This window comes from Haliotis rubra, unplaced genomic scaffold, assembly GCF_003918875.1.
Source record: "Haliotis rubra isolate DU_JTF1 unplaced genomic scaffold, ASM391887v1 Scf111, whole genome shotgun sequence".
Lineage (NCBI taxonomy): Eukaryota > Metazoa > Mollusca > Gastropoda > Lepetellida > Haliotidae > Haliotis > Haliotis rubra.
In genome coordinates, this window is record NW_025765015.1 from 287,953 (window position 1) to 308,664 (window position 20,712).

Consider the following 20,712-nt stretch of genomic DNA (forward strand, 5'->3'; position numbering starts at 1 on the left):
CAGACAACTGTATCCTTCTCACACGCAAGGTAATTGTGTCACACTCACACCAGACAACTGTATCACTCTCACCCAAGGTAATTGTGTTACACTCACACCAGACAACTGTATCACTCTCCCCCAAGGTAATTGTGTCGCACTCACACCAGACAACTGTATCACTCTCACACAAGGTAATTTTGTCACACTCACACCAGACAACTGTATCCCTCTCTACGCAAGGTAATTGTGTGTTACACTCACGCCAGACAACTGTATCCCTCTCACGCAAGGTAATTGTGTCACACTCACACCAGACAACTGTATCCCTCTCACATAAGGTAATTGTGTCGTACTCACACCAGAGAACTGTATCCCTCTCACATAAGGTAATTGTGTCGTACTCACACCAGACAACTGTATCCCTCTCACGCACGGTAATTGTGTCACACTCACACCAGACAACTGTATCCCTCTCACGCACGGTAATTGTGTCACACTCACACCAGACAACTGTATCCCTCTCACATAAGGTAATTGTGTCACACTCACACCCAACAACTGTATCCCTCTCACGCAAGGTAATTGTGTTACACTCACACCAGACAACTGTATCCCTCTCACGCAAGGTAATTGTGTCACACTCACACCAGACAACTGGATCCCTCTCACGCAAGGTAATTGTGTCACACTCACACCAGACAACTGTATCCCTCTCACGCAAGGTAATTGTGTCACACTCACACTAGAGAACTGTATCCCTCTCACATAAGGTAATTGTGTCACACTCACACTAGAGAACTGTATCCCTCTCACATAAGGTAATTGTGTCACACTCACACTAGAGAACTGTATCCCTCACGATACCAAAAGCATGAGGCTTTGGTAGGCAAGGGTGTAATGATCCATCGAAGTGTCTTCGAATCGTGATATCCATATCCATAGTGTAAATATAGTAAATTTTCTTAATTGTTTTGTTTTGTTTGGGTTTGGTTTTTTGTTGGGCTTTTTTTTTTTTTGGGGAGGGGGGGTGTTCTCTTTTGGGGTGTGCGTGGGGTGTATTTCGACCTTTTGCTGCAATATGATACGGAACCAATTTCAAGTGATTTATGTGATGGGTGTATCCAGCGACATTAACGGAAGATAGTAAACATGACAAATTAACCCTCGTGCCCATGCCTATGTCGACAGTCGGGTTTCCTTAACTGTTTTCTAACCTTGTATTAATCAGGTTAAGCTTTTATGAACAATGATCAACTACATTTATGTTGCATGCTGAAAGGTCCAGCTTTAACATTTTCGCTGTTGATGTGCAATAGACTCTCCAACTCAGAGAGCGGAAGCAAGGTCGCGGGTTCGATCCCCGACCGCGTCATACCAAAAGACGTTAAAATATGGTACTTGTTGGTCCCTGCCTAGCGCCTCGGCATTAATGGGTACAACAAGGACTGGTCGGCTCGGAGTCAGTATAATGTGTCTGAGGGGGTATTCATGCTTCACTGCGGCATGGTATCTCAGTGGGCTAGCACTATAAAACCAGCTTCAGTCTGGGCTAGTACAAGCAGCCGCACATACACACGCATGCACGTCGTCATATGAGCGAAATATTTCTCAAGCACGACGTTAAACCCAATTTCACGTCACCTCTCCAACTCAAATGATAATTTTCAGCGCGAGCTGTTCTCCCTTTGCCTACAGGTAAAATTGTAATCAACAGAGTTACCTGCCCGTGTCAGGTAAGATCCCGTGTAAACACATGGCGGCTGGTTGATTCATACGGGGTGACGAGTGGCAATGGCGGATTGTGTGGTGTTCATGTGAACTAGTCGTCCCAAGTGACCAGTGAGTCCTACTGTCCCGTCCCATTTCCTTACGTAGTGTCGGTATATATATTCTGGACGGGGGAAGGGGCGATTTCGTTCCCATGCTGGCCGCACGAAACCGTACAGTCAGAGACAGCGGAAATAGGTTGAGAAGTGGAGAGGTCGCATTGTCAGTTCGGAGTATCTACTGCTGTGACCGTCCTATTGTGTGTCACCGGTGTGCTGCCGATTACTGGAGATACATATAAAACTTGGAACAGTTGATTAGTTTGAGGTAAGTCTATTTGTGGTGTGTCTATACTTTGATGACCATCGTTTTTTCAAAATAATTTAATTAATATTATCATCACGACCGTTGTTTTGCGTAGAGGAGAGAGAGTAACACTGCGCTATGTTATCACGGTCTATTTAACCAAGACACGGGCAAGCCATACATGTTATTTTCTTGATGTTACTTCATGTTCAGACCTCATTATACAACACGTCTTAATGATTGATACATGTATATGACCTAATTGGGAGATAGGTTCATTTAAATGTGATGGCAATTCCAAAAGCAGTGCATGTTGATCAATATTTCCACCATGAATAACCTGCCACTAGTACTGTCCGTGAAGCCATGTCATGTTTACAACACAACAGATGTTTATCAGAATTCTTGTATAGGTATACAATGTATCTCTGACTGACTACATGTGTTTATTGTATAAATGTTAATATTTTCAGTAAAATTTGGTATTATTGGTGAAAACCGATGTAACTCTATACAATAGCGCAACTTGGAAATACCAGTCCCACCCCCGCTATTTGTGAGTCACCCACAGTGAACGAGATTATCTAATCGAAGTCACCTTACCGATAATACCCTTTCAAGTGTTGAGCAATGTTGCGATCTCACGTGCCGCAGCGTGTTTTGATTGTGTGTGTGGTCAGTCGTGCAGATCAAGGTCAGATTACGTCATTGGTCAATGTAGCCACTGAACCATTACAGAGAGACAAGGAGTGGCATTTTCCCAGAACTCAGTCGTGTATTCTTGAGGTCACGTCAGTCATTGATCGAGCAATATTCTCTTCAGACTTTTGATAAATAGTTTATATATCTATTGACTTTCGGAGCTTGGATTATGAAAATTGTCAAGGGGAATCAAGTTATTGCTTATATTTATGTTGCCGTGACATTATGTCCTGAGACCTGGGAGAATTTATAACCGGATATGGTTGTTGGGAATCTATACAAGGGCATGTACTACTTTCACAACACCGATACCCATTACGCACAAGAAAACTCCAAATCATCATCATCATCACACAACACCGAGGCAATGCCAACAGTCATGCCTATATACCCCCCTCACTCTCCCGACCTAACGCCCCGGGAGGTGTACAATGTCAACGATAACCTACCTGTGAACAATGTTGATGTTTTCACAGATGACTCATTAGAACGGTATACTGATGCACACAGTATGTTGCCAGGATAATGATAACATGTCTAGTTCATGTTCTGCTCCACTTTGCAAGATAATCAATTATTCCATTAATATTGAACATAAACCTGACATAGATTAGTTTTATGGAGGGTCAAAAAATCCCTATTAAAGTGGAGTGGTATATTTTCCACAGATATGGCAAATGGAACTACTGAGCTCAAGGCTCCTTTTTTTATATATATCGAGGGATTTCTGTGTTTCCTTAGCAGCTATATAAGAGTTATGAAGGATCCGACATGATGTAATCTTAGATCAGAAGTGTAATTATCCAATACAGATGTCAACACTCCCTGTTCATGCATGATATGTATCTGGTAATCGTATTTTTAATACTTAAGTTAATCATCAACCGAACAGTGAATTCAAAAAATATTTTATAACTAAAAATATCGGCTATTTACGGATATGAAGCACACGTGATGGAAGAAGCTATGGAGCAAACAGTGGTCAGGTTAGTCCCCTACTCTTGGCTGTGGTAACAACCCTGAACTACCCACTGTCTCCACAGGCCCTCGAGTCTTTGCGGGGATTAAAGAATAAACAAAAATTGAGATGACCCCCTATTCGAAATGCTTCGCAGTACAATAAATCATTATCTATTGTACTGTGAAGCATTTCGAGTCGGGGGTCATCTCAGTTTTTTTGTATTTTTTAATCCCCGCAAAGACTCGAGGGCCTGTGACTGACTCTACCAAAAGTGCACGATGCAGTCCCAATCAACAGTCCATTTGTATGAGGACAAAAATTCGTTATCAAACACTATAATCTACTTTGTAAACACTAAGTACAAAGCCTCATAAAGTCATATAGCTTATACATGAGGTTTTCAGGAAGTATTTTCCAAATCTTTGCGCCTGAGGGTATTTAAGAAAGTGAATGCATGAAATTAGTCTCGTTTGGGATGACTTTCATATGGGGCATAAAATTATATCATGTTATTTTGTGAAGTGTGAGACATGATAGTGTTATGTTGGTATATAAGTGTTTTTATTTCTATTGTATATATTGAATATTGAGCATAAAGAATTATGAAGGGAAAGAAATGTAAAATGATTAAATAAGAAAATGTAAAATTAAAAATCTTTATAATAACAATCTCATTTTCATCCTAAGGATATTTAAGCCCAATTTAAGGAATCATGTGGCATGTATATGTACGACTGGTATATGCTTTAGAAAACACATGCGTAATTACATAACACATACCTACAAACACCTTACATTTACACCATGCATGGTGTTATTTAATTCATATAAATTCAATAAACATCATCTTTGTGTTCAACTTGAATAACGTGGTTTGACGCCCAAACTGACAACACCATGCCTTTATGACGTTTGTTGATGGTCGGTTTATAAATACTGGTCAAGTTATATAATACATCAATCAATTCTCTGGGCTATGCTGGTAGTTTCATGGGGTTCCAAGCATACCACAGACCGCCAACACCACCTCGCGAAGTCATTGCCAGGTATGCTCAGATTGTGTCATAACTACGTGTATTGTCACCTAATAGTGCATCAACTCGGATTGTCACCTCATAGTGCATCAACTCGGTCTGTGTCATAACTACACACATGTATTGTCACCTCATAGTGCATCAACTCGGACTGTGTCATAACTACACACATGTATTGTCACCTCATAGTGCATCAACACGGACTGTGTCATAACTACGTGTATTGTCACCTCATAGGGCATCAACTCGGACTGTGTCATAACTACACACATGTATTGTCACCTCATGGTGCATCAACTCGGACTGTCATAACTACACACATGTATTGTCACCTCATAGTGCATCAACTCGGACTGTGTCATAACTACGTGTATTGTCACCTCATAGTGCATCAACTCAGACTGTTTCATAACTACACACATGTATTGTCACCTCATAGTGCATCAACTCAGATTGTGTCATAACTACGTGTATTGCCACCTAATAGTGCATCAACTCAGATTGTGTCATAACTACACACATGTATTGTCACCTCATAGTGCATCAACTCAGACTGTGTCATAACTACACACATGTATTGTCACCTCATAGTGCATCAACTCAGACTGTGTCATAACTACACACATGTATTGTCACCTCATAGGGCATCAACTCAGACTGTGTCATAACTACACACATGTATTGTCACCTCATAGGGCATCAACTCAGATTGTGTCATAACTACACACATGTATTGTCACCTCATACGGCATCAACTCGGATTGTGTCATAACTACACACATGTATTGTCACCTAATAGTGCATCAACTCAGATTGGGGGCGGCGGGGTAGCCTAGTGGTTAAAGCGTTGGCTCGTCACGCCGAAGACTCGGCTTCGAATCCCCACATGGGTACAATGTGTGAAGCCCATTTCTGGTGTCCCCCCTCCCGCATAGTGCATCAACTCGGATTGTGTCGTAACCAAACTCCCTTATTGTCATTTCATAGTGTCTCATTACGCGGACTACTGTTATAAAAGCAACGGTGGAGTGAACATAGACTGATTTGACACTTACCCACACCTGTGGAATGATTTAGCAAACAAAACAAATGACCCAAACACCGCGTTCAGTAATCGTTTGATGGGCATTCTAGTAGTTAGTAGGTGAATAATGAAGTGCACACCTTTATGGATGACAACCTGTTGTTTAAAGCATAGCATGAGGCATGGGTGTATATTCTCACACCATTGTCAAGCTAGAAATTGTATGCTTCATTAATAACGTTTGGTGTCTTTTTAATATAATTCAGTTTTACTTATCTGTGTAATGAATTGTGCGTTAACGGTGCAATGTCACCAAAACGGATGTGGGAGGAAGTAGAGTCGCTGACGTTGTACCTAAGTCACAGGATGAGGAACGTCTGTATTGCAGCTGTTGAATCTGAATGTGTGGTGCTTGGCTGCCCGCGCCTCCTTGTTGCTACAAGTGTGTCATTGCGTGGAGTTTGGGTAAGAACAAGGCCCCTGTAAGCTTTGTTTGTTTGTTGATTGGTCTGTTTGTTTAACGCCGCACTCAGCAATATTCCAGCTATATGATAGCGGTCTGTTAATGGACCAGACAATCCAGTGATCAACGGCATGAGCATCATTCTACGCTGCTGGGATACGATGACATGTGTCAACCAAGTCAGAGAGCCTGACCACCCGATTCCGTTAGTCGGCTCTTACGACAAGCATGGGTTACTGAAGACCATTTCACAGCTGTGTTTGACGTTTGAGGCGAGTAATTGAATAGGATTGTCTGGGTCGGCAACTTGCTTGATTGGGTTGTAGAAAAAGAATCATCGGTTGCAAAAGTCCTTTTGTAATAAAAACTAATTTAGTTATATTTATTTGACCAGATTGATTATAAAAAAACTTTGATCTGTATTCAAAACAGTTGTAAGTGTTTTAGTGTGTAAGCATCTCACCCAGAAGGATCAGACGATGGTAAGGGCTGTAATTGCCCAGGACGCCATTGGAAATGTCCATGTGAAGAGAAAACAAAAACTGTCTTCCTCAAGCTGCAGAAACATCTGCACAAACTGTGTAGTGACATGCCGCTGGAAGGAAGTCCACCCCCGAGTTTATGCACGGAGTGGCAGTGAACATCCGACCTCATAAATCTCAGTATCAGTAGGCCTATATTATCTCATGTCATCATGTGATGCATTATAAAAAATAAAGAAGCAGTGTTTTTCTATACAGTGCTTGTTAGGAAATGAAAAGGGGATTTTTTCCTAGGACTTTAGGACCTAGGAAAATTTAGGACTTTTTACCGAGGACGTTTTGACCGAACACCCTTGATTGTGTGCCATAATATCCACCACTGGGTTCTACGGTCCACATTCTACCAGTGCAGTCCTCCTGGTATATCGGGAACCTTGCTGTGCGGCTTAAAACAACAGACACACGCCCCGCCCGAGACGGTCGTTCCCCACAGTGTGTCACGACGAACACGATACAGACAACCACCGTAAGCCCTACTTCAGTTGTAATCTTGTATAGTTAACCCCGAAATATAACACTTTATCTACACAGAACAGTCAGGTCCAGCTCATAGGTCTCCCAGGTCAGACTGTCCTGATTAGCGAGTCAAGGATAGTTGTGTACTCGATGTATAGAGAGGAGTGCAATGCATGCATGTGCTCACAGTTTCCAACCCTTGCCGTTTAAATGGTTCGATTCCGCGTCATACTCAAGTCGGTTAAATGATGGTACTTGTTGTTACCGTTCCTGTTCGAAATCAACGGGATCCAACATAGTGGGTTCTTAGTCAGTACAGTATTGTGATTGGAGTATTGTAGTGTATAGGGACGCGAAACGCTTAGAGAAACGTGTGCATTTCAGCATTACTGACGTCAAACAATTGGCTGCATTATCCAAACAGTTTATATGAACGCTATATCTGCCTCAACTATGGATGGTGGACCTTGTGAGATCTGCAGTTGAGAGTTCAATAACTCGAATATGTGTCTGTTCTCCAGGATATAGAACTTTTGTCAGTTCCTCATCGGGATACCGGTGAAGATCCGGGCTCAGTAACCCATGCTTTTCGTAAGAGGCGACTAAAGGGATTGGATGGCCAGGCTCACTGACTTGGTTGACACATGTCATCGTGTCTCAGTTGCGTAGATCGATACTCATGTTGATAGTCACTGGATTGTCTGGTCTCGACTCGAATATATACAGGCCGCCGCCATATAGCTGGACTGTTGCTGAGTGCAGCGTTAAGAAACAAATAAACAAAACTTCATCGGGATTAAAACATACTGTCGTGAGTACTAAGGACGAATACCTTAACATCCCGACAAAGAACAGGTACTGATCCAATATTAGGTCTTTATACAAATATTAATTGAAGATACTTGTTTTCCACGATGAAGCCACGATTGAGACATTAACTTCCTCCATGCTTTAGATGGAAACCGCATATTAAAACATTCTGTGGTCCCTTGTATAGTATATACCAAGTTGTCAGTCTTCATCATGTTGTCTGTCATGACTAACTGGGTGTTAGATTACGATAGATCCAGTTTTGCTGCATAACATAACAGCCCAAAATAGATATCGAAACAGACTGTATGATGACTCTGGTGAAGCCAATGCCTCCTGAGTAAATGGTCTCTGTTGAATGAAAAACAATGCCGTATTTCATAGCCACACACTAAATCTGTCTACGTTATGATGAGTGGCTCTCTGCAAACAAACTTAGTGGGCTAAGGCTGTTAGGTCAACAGTTTTATGACAGGAATAATTCACAACTGTGCTACGTGTTCAGCTGATATAACTGTACTATATGTTCAGCTAATATATAAGTAGAATGTGTTCAGCTGATATAACTGTACCATGTGTTCAGCAGATATAAGTGTACCATGTGTTCAGCTGATATTACTGTACTAATGTTCAGCTGATATAAACTGTTTGAGGTCATACAACACGCCCACTGTCCATGTCATACACCAAGCCCACTGTTCACGTTCATGTCATACACCACCTCCTAGACCTATCAATAACGGTATTTGTGTAGATTCTGGAATCATCGAATGTCAGTGTTAAATCCAAGTAGTTTGTCAACTACCCAAAACATTCTGAAGAACAGATTATTTGCAATTCACATAACATTTGTTGTGCTGTAAACATGGCACATGAATGCACGTGGAGTGGAGAAAGGACATTGTTATGTAGAGACGATGATAATATTATGTTCTGTAGGAACATATGAGAAAAGCAGATCCAATGTTGATTTAGTTCCAGCTGAGATATTGATACACCCAGGTTTAGTGTTGTTAAATCAATGGCATTTGACACTATGGGAGAGAGAAAGATATCATTTGCCATAACCTCTGTAATGTTTCTTAGTACCCGTCACAATAAGTCTTCAGCAGCCCTTGCTGAGAGTCGACTAATGGGATCTGGTATTCTCTATTTTATATTTACAGTTTTAATAATAGATGTGTTAATAGTGAGTGACCGAGTTTAGTTTCACTCAGCAATATTCCAGCTTAATGGCGGTGGTCTGTAAATAATCCAGTCTGAACCAACAATTCAGATGGTCAACAGCATGAGCATCGTTCTACGCAGTTGGGATACGATGACATGTGTCAACCAAGTCAGCGAGCCTGACCACCCGATCCTGTTAGTCGCCTTTTAGTCTTACGACAAGCATGGGTTACTGAAGATCAATTCTAACCCGGATCTTCGCGGGTATATGTGTTTATAAACAATATACACTGTACGATATGAAATGATGTGAACGTGATGTAGTTTCGTGACAAGTGACACTTGGTGTGTATGATCGCCAGAATAACATTTCACACAGGGTTGGAAATACGGAAGGAAGATGATGTACAACCTAATGGCACAACAATGGAACCCTTCTTGATTGCAGTGATACAGCACAATTGTACTCTGACAGTCGTGAGATGTATACCTTAATTTTAGAGAGAGAGAGAGAGAGAGATATCTTATTATTGTGTCACGATACAGTCTATCAATTGTACTCTGACAGTCGTGAGAAAGTTTATCTAAATTTAATAGAGAGAGAGAGAGAGAGAGAGAGAGAGAGAGAGAAAGAGAGAGGATTTTATTATTGTATCACGCAGATGTTTACAAAATATATAAAATTTGCCCGGGACTCATAAAATCCATAAAACATTGCATAAATAAGCTATAGCTATGGTGTTACCCACCACACCCGCCCCGTGCTGCCACTGCCATTAGCTGTAGTAGGGGGTGACTGTTGATGGAGATGAGCACTCGGATGTAGGGTTGCTTTCACAATGGGAGAGGAGTATGTCAACTTCCTTCCCTGCCTTCACAAACGTCAGCTTCGCGACACCACTTGTCGATGATGACGCTCGTGGTGTGGACGTCAGGTTGTAGTTGTACACAACCACGTCACATCACCCATCACCGTGTCTCGCGTGGGACTCTTGTCGCACAGAGCTTGCTTACGTCAGATACAAACGATTGTACGTTTACATACACTACTGTTCATATAATGATTGAAATGGCCAGTTTTGATTGATAGATTAAGACGCAATGACAAGTTTGAATATAGTGATGAAATGTTTGTGTGTGCCTATTAATAAATACGACCGGATTAGAATTTGTCTTCAGCAACCTATGCTTGTCGTAAGAGGTGACTAACGGGATCGGGTGGTCAGACTCGGTGACTTGGTTGACACATGTCATCGTATCCCAGTTGTGTAGATCGCTGCTCATGATGATGATCACTGGATTATCTATTCAGGAGTGTCGTTTTCCCATATATTCACACATCCGGGTTCGCCACAGTGGACCCTTCACTTTGTTACATGCAGATTGTGGAAGCTCAAATTCAGCTGAATGGTTAAAGCGATCGCATAAAGACAACGTGATATTGCGGGAATATTGGGACAGCGTCGGAAAACCGTACTCACTCCTCCAGACCTGTCCCACAGTGTCAATGCACTACTATGTTGTACTTTCAGAAGCGAGGCCGGGGTTGTTTTATTTCCTCGTGTGGTGAAACCTGCATCCCTTTTCGGCCACAATGTACAATAGTCATGCATGTTTGTGTAATTATGTTTTCCTTGTTTGAGTATTGAGTATGAGTAGTGGTATCACATTACAACAACGACACTTAATGTGTTGGATAGAAACAAATAGGTTCTGTACCTGTGGACATCAAGATTTGCTTCATTTAGGGCTTTGCATTTCCGTTGGGTGGAAGGGGAATTAGTGCGGTTCAGGGAGTATGAGCGAGACAAGCACCTCCCGTGAAGATCCCGATATGAATTTATCCTCGGGGCCCCTATCCGCTGGTGAACTCTGAAAAGTGGTCTACCGGATGTTCTGTCTATGAGACAACATGGTAATCCGGTTGTTTACAGAAACCGGGTTTGATTCCCTACATTAGTACATCTGTGGACCGTATTTCAAGTGTCTTCGTTGTAATCTTGCTGGTCTACTGATAAAAGCGGACAGGGTGTAAAATGATACTAATTCACCGTTTACTTACGCGACGTTCATCTTCAAAAACACCCGAAGAAGCAATAAAACTTCAGTGACTGAGTGAATTTTAGGTTTATGCCGCATTAAGCAATATTCCAGCAACTTTACGGCGGGGTACACTAGAAATGGGCTCCACACATTGAACCCATGTGGGGAATCGAACCCGGGTCTCCGACGTAACACGCGAACGCTTTAACCACTAGACTACCCCCACCGCCCCAGCAGTAAGATGCTGACAGCAGGATCGGCTGTCGGTACTCGCTGACTTGGTCAACACATATCATGGTTTCCGAGTTGCGAAGATCGATGCCCATGATGTCAATTACTTAATGTCTGGCTCAATTATTGACGGGTCGTCGTCAAAGAGCTGTGGTATTGACGTGTGCGACGTTAAACATCAGACAAATACACGCTTCCCTCGCGAGGGTTTCAGCTGGTCGGCCAGGCCTATGCACATGCAGGTGTTTGTGATAGTGTAATTAACTTGACAGTAGTTTTCCCTTCGTTCCAGCTATCCACGTTAACGATGTCGCCCCGCATCCGACGTGACCACGATGATGACGACAACAATGACAGGTACGTGGGCATGAATAATTTGCAACACGTTCATGTCATATATCTTTCGGTAACGTTCGGTAATCGTAGACTGGCTTCCGTGTTCTTTAAAAGAAATATTCAATATGATTTGCCTGACTATAACAGGAAGGGTCAATATTTCAACACCTCTGATTAACTGCAGATATGGCAAGTGTCTCATTTGTTGATGTCACGAAATATTACTTATTCAACATGTTCTATGAGAAGGGGTGGCTCCCAAACCTCACTCCCTATAGTCGCGCATATGGGTTTCAATAGTCCATTACCCATGCTTATCGTAAGAGGCGATTAACGGGTGGTCAGGTTCGCTGACTTAGGTGTTGACACATGTCATCGAATCCCAAATGTATAGATCGATACTCATGCTGTTGATCACTGGCTTGTCTGATCCAGACTCGATTATTTACATACCGCTGTCATATTGCTGGAATATTGCTGAGAGCGGCGTTAAACAATTAGCAAACAAAAGATACCTATGATAATTTTGGTTCTGTGAATTAAGTCTAAGTCTGCCCCCGTTATATCTTTGGGTCTCGCATATCGCTAAACCTACATCCTCGCATCAATTCCGTAGCTATTTGCGATACCAAATTAACCCCCTTTTTTCGTTTACATTTAATGATCAGTCAAACGTCGACGTGAGGAAGGGAGGTAACTTAAGGATATAGGGGTAAGGGAGATAACTCGTATTACCTAGAAAAGAAAGTTTCCCCCAGCTGCCTTCTGAAAGATTGTTAAGGCTTTCTTTTGCGTCTCAGTCAGTCTGTCAGTACTGAATGTCTTACAAACTCGACCATTATCAACAGGACTGAGCGCCATATTGTTCGAAAATCGCATCCTTATTGCTACCAAGTAGCAGTCAGTCAAATGGAAATCAAGGGCGGGTAATTTGAGATTGTGAGAACCACGGGGATGGATTCAGGGTCGGTGAAAGTTTATGGAAATATGAACCCGGGGTTATAGATGTGACACGTCATGTCCAGTCATAACTGCCACTGTTCCAGGAGTGACGCTGAGTACAAGTTCCGACCTCGTAAACTCCGGAGATGTATCAACGACGCCTTGAAGACACCACTGCCTGTGGAAGGCACAAAGTGAGTACATTTTACTGTGTAAGTCAATGATTTTAGTACTTAATATTCCAGGTTCAGAGACCTGCAAATATTCGTGCTGAACCAAGCAACAACCAGTGTTTGAAAGTATGAGTAATGGCTTCGGTCCCGACCCTCAAAGCGTTCGTAACGTTACGACCTATCGTAACGCTATACTTACGCATAGGCTTACGAATGACATGGTGCTACGAACGTTTTGTGGATCGGGCCCCTGGCTCGTAATCGCGGTAACCTGCCAATAGATATGAACAGCCCAGGGGCCTGTTTCACAAAACGATCGTAGCGCTACGACTGTCGTAAACATATTGTAAAGCATGGGAGTTACGGTCACCTTAGCGCTACGTTGTTGCAATTTGTTTACGTTCTCCCTGGAATTTGTAATCCCATTATACTTATAATTATGACGTCATTTCCAATGTATATGAAGTCATGGAGGAGTCATGCGTCTCTGAAACATTTACTCTCTATATTCAAAAATAAATAGTTATATGTAAACATACAAGTAACTATGGCAATACGTTGTTGCAATTTGTTTACGTTCTCGCTGGAATTTGTAATCCCATTATACTGATAATTATGATCATTTCCAGTGTATATGACGTCATGGAGTCATGCATCTCTGAAACATTTACTCTCTAAATTAAAAAAATAAATAGCTATATACTTCCTGGTATATTCAATGTACTGTTTTCGTAGTGAGACAGAAACCTGCATGAATGACGATATGGCCCGAGTCCCGGTCACCACACGGGAAAGACTTCTTCGAAGGGAAAATATCTTCATTGAAATGGAAACGTAAGTATCTTGCTTGTGATAGGTAAAATTATGTCAATCATGAAACATGGTGTAAATCAGAATACAAACGAAATGCATACGGGTCTGGTTATCTGGATATTTATAGACGCTATAAGCTTATGGAAATATGGTTCTACAAAGTAAACAGATCACCCTTACCCTACATGGCGTCAGTTGGCCTCGTTCACGCTGATCTCATATATCTCCACTCATCGCAACATGGCTGCAATATTGCTGATGCGACGAAATACTTTAACTCACTCACTCACTCTAGATATCCAGGCCGTCCTTGTAGAAAACTACCTCAGCGCTACGACAGTCGTAAGTCTATGTTAAGGTATGGTGGCTACGATCACCTTAGTGCTAAGATCTCTAAACAAAGCGGAACCCTTGTAAACACGGACTTGATACTTGTGAGGGCATCAGTTTTTTTAATGTGTTCTTGATTCTCATTAACTGTAATTCTTACTACAATTTCTCGCGTTCTTTTTGACTTTTGGCAGCAACTCATTAAAACATTTTAGATAGATAAACATTTTATATGACGAGGCGGTACGGTTTAGGTTCGGGTCGGCGGTGTTGGAATGAAAAAAAGGGGGGTCGGCAATAAAATTAGAAGGGTCGGTCGGGCGATGAGAAACACAAAAAATAAAAAGCTGCCCTGATAGGAATGTTATATGAAGCGGTACATAACGGGCTGGATCATGGCATTGTTGTCATTGTGTTTGCTTTGTGCAGGTTCAACAATTGCCTGTGCGACGTCCACTCCCCCAGCAACTTCTGCTTGTTCAACCTCCTGATCGTGCAGCAGAACGAGACGGTACTGGAGACCTGTCTAGGGAAGAGGGAGTTCAACGCTCACCTGTATCACCCAACACGAAACGCAAGTGAGTTCGAAAAATTATCTTTTCTCCAAAATTGTCAGAAAAGACACCTAAACTTTTGAAATATGTGGGTTTTTTTCCTTTATGGTATTTAAATTTAGTTGATTAATTAGTGCCTAGTTCATGTTGTCCATGAATTTATCAGTCCAAAATCGATGTGGTTGTTGATTAACAGACGAGTTTTTTTCTGTTTAAATGGCACACAGGCAGACAATCGATGATCTTACCGTGATTCCCCTCTTGTAGATTTCACCTGTGACATGAAGCGGTCCGGACGAACAGAGTCGCGTGTAGACGAAATGATGTCCCTGTATGTGTATGTTGCGTATGCCCCCGCTGGGAAACAAGGTAGGTGCAGGTGATCCCCTGACTAACATAATGTTGGAACAGGGTTTCTGCATGTTGCTGTATGTGTATGTTGCTGTATGTGTATGTTGCTGTATGTGTATGCTGCTGTATGTGTATGCTGGCCAAGTACAGACGTTACTAACAATAACGCACATACTTTAGACCTATAATCACTATGTTCCCTTCATGGAAGACTGTAAAACTGGATACCTCTTTAGAAGTATGTTGTACGATATGTACTGATTTGACTTTCCATTCAGATTTCAGTATGTGTTAAACTGCCTCGGCGAACACTTTCCTGACTTCAGCTGTAAGTAATTAATATAACAGTGACATGTCTGTAAATACTGTATTGTATAACCCTCATCCATCCATCCATCGATCCATCCATCCATCTCAAGTTTTATCCCTTTTGTTGCGTTGAAACCAATATGTGAGGTAACAGTAAACGTGATATATTGTGCTGTGAATATTCAATACATTCACCTGACGAAGGGGCAAGGAAAAGCCCAGAAACGTTGTGTATAGAATAAACAAGAAGTTGACATCCATAATATTTTGTCTTATACTTGAATACCAACTTCTATATGCCTCTCAAGAACCTCACTGCAGGTGTTTTGAATGCCATCTTCTGTTATATGAAAGTCGAGTTTGTTGCGATTTTGACATACTTTCATCTGCATTTCAGGCCCAGTCACGACGGCAGCCCCTCCAGGTTTGACGACGGCGGCGCCGATGACAGAGTCCCGGGTTGCCATGCTGGTGATGGCCCTCCTCATCAGCCTCCTCCTGGGCGTGCTGGGGACGTGGCTCGGCATCTTCTGTTGGAGGAGGAGGGGCAAGAGGAGACGCATCAACAGGTGAGAACCATCCCAAGGAGGAGTGAATAGTTGGTGTAGAGGCTGCCACGGAGGAGTGAATAGGTGACTAGTTGGTGTAGAGGCTGGCACGGAGGAGTGACTAGTTGGTGTAGAGGCTGGCACGGAGGAGTGAATAGTTGGTGTAGAGGCTGGCACGGAGGAGTGACTAGTTGGTGTAGAGGCTGGCACGGAGGAGTGAATAGGTGACTAGTTGGTGTAGAGGCTGGCACGGAGGAGTGAATAGTTGGTGTAGAGGCTGGCACGGAGGAGTGAATAGGTGACTAGTTGGTGTAGAGGCTGGCACGGAGGAGTGAATAGTTGGTGTAGAGGCTGCCACGGAGGAGTGACTAGTTGGTGTAGAGGCTGGCACGGAGGAGTGAATAGTTGGTGTAGAGGCTGGCACGGAGGAGTGACTAGTTGGTGTAGAGGCTGGCACGGAGCAGTGACTAGTTGGTGTAGAGGCTGGCACGGAGCAGTGACTAGTTGGTGTAGAGGCTGGCACGGAGCAGTGACTAGTTGGTGTAGAGGCTGGCACGGAGGAGTGAATAGTTGGTGTAGAGGCTGGCACGGAGGAGTGACTAGTTGGTGTAGAGGCTGGCACGGAGCAGTGACTAGTTGGTGTAGAGGCTGCCACGGAGGAGTGACTAGTTGGTGTAGAGGCTGGCACGGAGCAGTGACTAGTTGGTGTAGAGGCTGGCACGGAGGAGTGACTAGTTGGTGTAGAGGCTGGCACGGAGGAGTGACTAGTTGGTGTAGAGGCTGGCACGGAGGAGTGAATAGTTGGTGTAGAGGCTGGCACGGAGGAGTGAATAGTTGGTGTAGAGGCTGGCACGGAGGAGTGAATAGTTGGTGTAGAGGCTGGCACGGAGGAGTGACTAGTTGGTGTAGAGGCTGGCACGGAGGAGTGACTAGTTGGTGTAGAGGCTGGCACGGAGCAGTGACTAGTTGGTGTAGAGGCTGGCACGGAGGAGTGACTAGTTGGTGTAGAGGCTGGCACGACTACCTCAGCGGATAAGTTGCGGTTCTTACGTGTTTATGGTTGAAATTGAATGGCTTGATCAAATCTCACCATATCATCTGAATCATATAAGACCCGAATACTTAGCAAGTTCCAAGTCAGCTCAAACATAATGGGACCTGAACATTTAGCTTGACTCAACTGACCGAATACTGAGTTTAACCCAATTTCACTTATCAGCTGAATCATTGCTTTACACAGTTTTCCTGCCCCAGAACTGGACGTTTAGGCAAAACAATGTTGTATGGATTATGACTGTGTGAGAAAGTCATTTTTCACCTTGTCGTGTTAATATCATGGCAGATGCCTCAATATGAGTTTATTTTTATGTACATATTCCAGGCCGCTTCCCCCTCTAATGCCCCGCCCCGAACACTCCAGCCTGCCCAACCTATACGACGAGGACTACACCGAGGAAAATATCTACGATGTCGTCAAAGCTGTGGTAAGACACTTAAGAGGTCACGGTCATCACCGATTAAACCACATTCCAGATGTTATTAGGCTGTTTTTGAAAAATAGTATAGTCCACATGCCGCTGTTTAGCGAAAAGGGAGGCAACTTCGTCAGGATTAAAGAGCCCACTGACAAGGACTAACGATACTGAAGCTGAATTAAACTAAAACTGCTAACGCGTCTATTTATATGTGTTATATATAAACAATATATAAACGTATTTTGCCAGTGTTTTGTATGTGGTGTAGTTTAAACATGACCTATATGAACAAACGCTTCATACATTTAAATGGTTACATCATTTTTGCAGGATGAGTCGCCAACGTCCCACCCAGTGCCTGATCTGCTGAGTCGAGTTCCATCCCTCCCACCCGTCACGCCTAGACCCGCGTTAGACCTCAACAAGGACAATAGGAATTCCAACCATACTGAATTCTATGAACCTTTGTTGCGAGGTCACAGCACATCTCAAATTAGCGATCACACGTCACCTAAGATCCCCGTTTCAACTGAGGACACTGGGGGTGAAGATTATCTGCCTTTGTTACCTGACAGAAACAGTCGGGAAATACCGGAAACGGAGACAGTCAAACGATTTCATCCTTACGACACCCCAGATGAGTCATTCATTGAAACAGAAGCAGAGGATGCATCCATTACTGTTCCGAAGGTCGTGGAAGACCAGGATAGTAAACCCTCCGAAACAAAACCAGAGTACTATATCCTGGAGCCACCCGGCGGAGACACTCGCGGCGCTAGTCAGAATCAGGAGGACGCAACTCCAGTAACCCAAGAGGGGGTAACTCCTGGTACAAATATGGAAACATCTGAAAGGATTGCGTCAAAAGAAGATACAGTAGCATCTGAACGTGAATCTGATTCGGACGGATATGAAATACCAGTGTCTGAGGAGGTGCCAGCTTTTGACATTGCCTCTTCTTTCAGGAAGGGACCAAAGAGTGAAGTAGTGCACGATATGAATAAGGACGATGTTCTTGATGTGTGATACAACAACGCCGCGCATCAGTCGGACATCATGGTGTAAATAGTGGTGATGACCCTTTCTTCAACACACCAAAGTCTGAAGACGTTTTCGGGTATTACCTGACATGATAGCACTGGAATATTGCCACATATGTTCACTCACTCGCTCACTGCATCAAAGATTCACCTCTTTCCTGCCTTGTTGCTTCAATTCCCATTTTCTCAGGACTTCAAAGATGTTCAGACGCCGTCATATAGCTGGAATATTGCTGGGTGCGGCGTAAAACTGAACTCACTCGCTATGTTCAGACGAGACATTTACTTGTGTATGTGTATTGTTGACTGTGTGTGTGTGGTGTCTCAAGTTGTGATGTGTATAGAACTGTACAGAATTGTACAGAATGTTTGTATGTTCGTGTGTAAATATGTTAAGCAGTAGTTAACGAGCTGATGATAATCATACATGGTCAGGAATATGCAGAAAATCGAAATGTTTCCCCACACGTTGGCGCCATTTGTATGATTTTTGTTTTCGTCTTGGAATGTAAGTTTTTTTATTATTATTATTTATGATTGATTTGCGTCCTGTATTTCATGAAAGCTCATGTCTTTAGTCTGGCATCATCGTTTTTTATGGATCCGTAAATAAAGTGTGGATGATTTTTATGTCCTGTTTTGTTGTGATGTTGCCAGTAGTGAGTGTGGCACTGTTAGGTTTACACAGGAAGGGCAGTTGCGGCACATGGTTGAAATCATATGTTTAAAAACAGTTCCTGGTCTGGTGCTCTAAATGTCAACCAAAGGCTAACTGTGATAGCAAACTGTGATAGCATTACAGGCTAGTTCTGGTCCTGTCGTAGTGGACCAATATAGCAATAGTTTAGACAGTGTCGATCATCAGATGTAACAGTCTTTACCAGGAACTGATTTATAGTCATTGATGTGCTGCTATCTTTATCAAACGGCAATGCAACAACACATTTCCAAGATCTGGGTTAGAATTCAGTAACCCATGCTTGTTGTAAGAGGCGACTAACGGGATCGGGTGGTCAGGTTCGCTGACTTGGTTGACACGTGCCATCATATCCCAATTGTTCATGTTGCTGATCACTGGATTGTCTGGTCCAGACTCGATCCCGCCGCCACATAGCTGGAATATTGCTGAGTGCGGGGTAAAACTAGACTCACCCGCTCACTCCGAGATATGAAGTTTGGCGTATAACGACTTTCACTGTGATAAGTATCCCTGATTTCCACGGAGCAGGTGTAGAATTCGTAGAACAGATCCCCGTTCAATAGGGTGCACATGGCGTAACGATGATCGCAGGTTAATGTTGAAGTATGGATCACTACAGTGTGGAATCGCTTTGTGGAATACGGCCTAAGTGCATCATCCGAGGATTGTTGTGAGAGGTTACTGGTGAAGATATGGTGGTCATTGCTTGAGTGAGTGAGTGAGTGAGTGAGTGAGGTTCGCTTTTTCACCGCACTCAGCAATATTCCAGCTATATGGCGGCGGTCTGTAAATAATCGAGCCTGGACCAGACAATCCAGTGATCTACAGCATGAGCATCGATCTGCGCAATTAGGAACCGATGACATGTGTCAACCAAGTCAGCGAGCCTGAAAACCGATCCCGTTAGTCGCCTCTTACCACAAGCATGGGTTACTGAAGGTTCATTCTAACCCGGACCTTCACGGATCTCATTGCTTGAAGCTGACCACTGTGCCCTGTCAACCTGCGATATATGGACAAGTGCAGGTTATCGAACTATTGCGTTTTATATCCTTGAAAAACCCATCTCACTCACTCACACCACGGTGCTTTGTAGTGGTCGTGCATTTACTAAATGTGTCTAGATTACACCAGAACACTCAGCCTTACCCCCACATGGCTCTGTGTTGCACTCGTGCATCTCCCTGTTCTGTGTGGCTTCCCCCTCACAGTCTCTACCCCCGTGCATGGGGGTGGAGCAGGAGCGTGACCTCGTGAAGTTAGTCTGGCCTCCACCGCACAGGACGGGGCACTCGGTCACTGGTGTCCAGTCTTCCCAATCAGTCCACTGACCGTCGACTAAAATATCGGCATGATACACCATAATGACAATAGTAAGTGTTTAGAGATATTGTCGGCATGACACGGAATTCATCATTAAGCTGCTAATATGATGAACATTTGTATCAGATCATAATCCTGCATGATTTAAAAGTGTATTAGTAGCTAACAAGTCGGAGAGAGAGTTGTATATTTACAAAATGAGGAAAGGTCTGGAGAAACAGACGGCCATGTCAGCTGAAGAATGTTATACAGCCTCAAAGAGTTTGTTGCAACACCTGCAACTTGTAGGACGGCATGCATAAGTCGTCACTTCCCTGCATTTGCAGACAG

General features: G+C 43.2%; 1 protein-coding gene across 2 annotated transcripts; it reads left to right on the plus strand.

The window, feature by feature from the left end:
* Positions 1-1,707: 1,707 nt before the first annotated feature.
* Positions 1,708-18,989, plus strand: LOC124287846. Of its 2 annotated transcripts, XM_046724335.1 has the most exons (8): positions 1,708-2,076; positions 11,781-11,845; positions 12,871-12,960; positions 13,675-13,773; positions 14,512-14,660; positions 14,904-15,005; positions 15,266-15,315; positions 15,694-15,826. In XM_046724335.1, exons 2-7 carry the CDS (start codon positions 11,796-11,798, stop codon positions 15,280-15,282), a joined length of 507 nt encoding a protein of 168 aa, XP_046580291.1. In that variant the 5' UTR covers positions 1,708-2,076; positions 11,781-11,795; the 3' UTR covers positions 15,283-15,315; positions 15,694-15,826. The 2 variants fall into 2 exon arrangements, with proteins under 2 accessions (XP_046580291.1, XP_046580283.1); XM_046724327.1 differs by lacking the exons at positions 1,708-2,076; positions 11,781-11,845; positions 12,871-12,960; positions 13,675-13,773; positions 14,512-14,660 and adding exons at positions 17,226-17,328; positions 17,650-18,989 and having other exon boundaries at positions 15,694-15,865.
* The last annotated feature ends 1,723 nt before the right edge of the window (positions 18,990-20,712 follow it).

Bases quoted from the DNA above. Each gene is read 5' to 3' on its own strand.
- LOC124287846 (XM_046724327.1), top strand. From the start codon at position 15,741: ATGACAGAGTCCCGGGTTGCCATGCTGGTGATGGCCCTCCTCATCAGC. The intron at 15,866-17,225 runs GTGAGAACCATC...TACATATTCCAG, and splicing joins AAGAGGAGACGCATCAACAG to GCCGCTTCCCCCTCTAATGC. The intron at 17,329-17,649 runs GTAAGACACTTA...TCATTTTTGCAG, and splicing joins ACGATGTCGTCAAAGCTGTG to GATGAGTCGCCAACGTCCCA.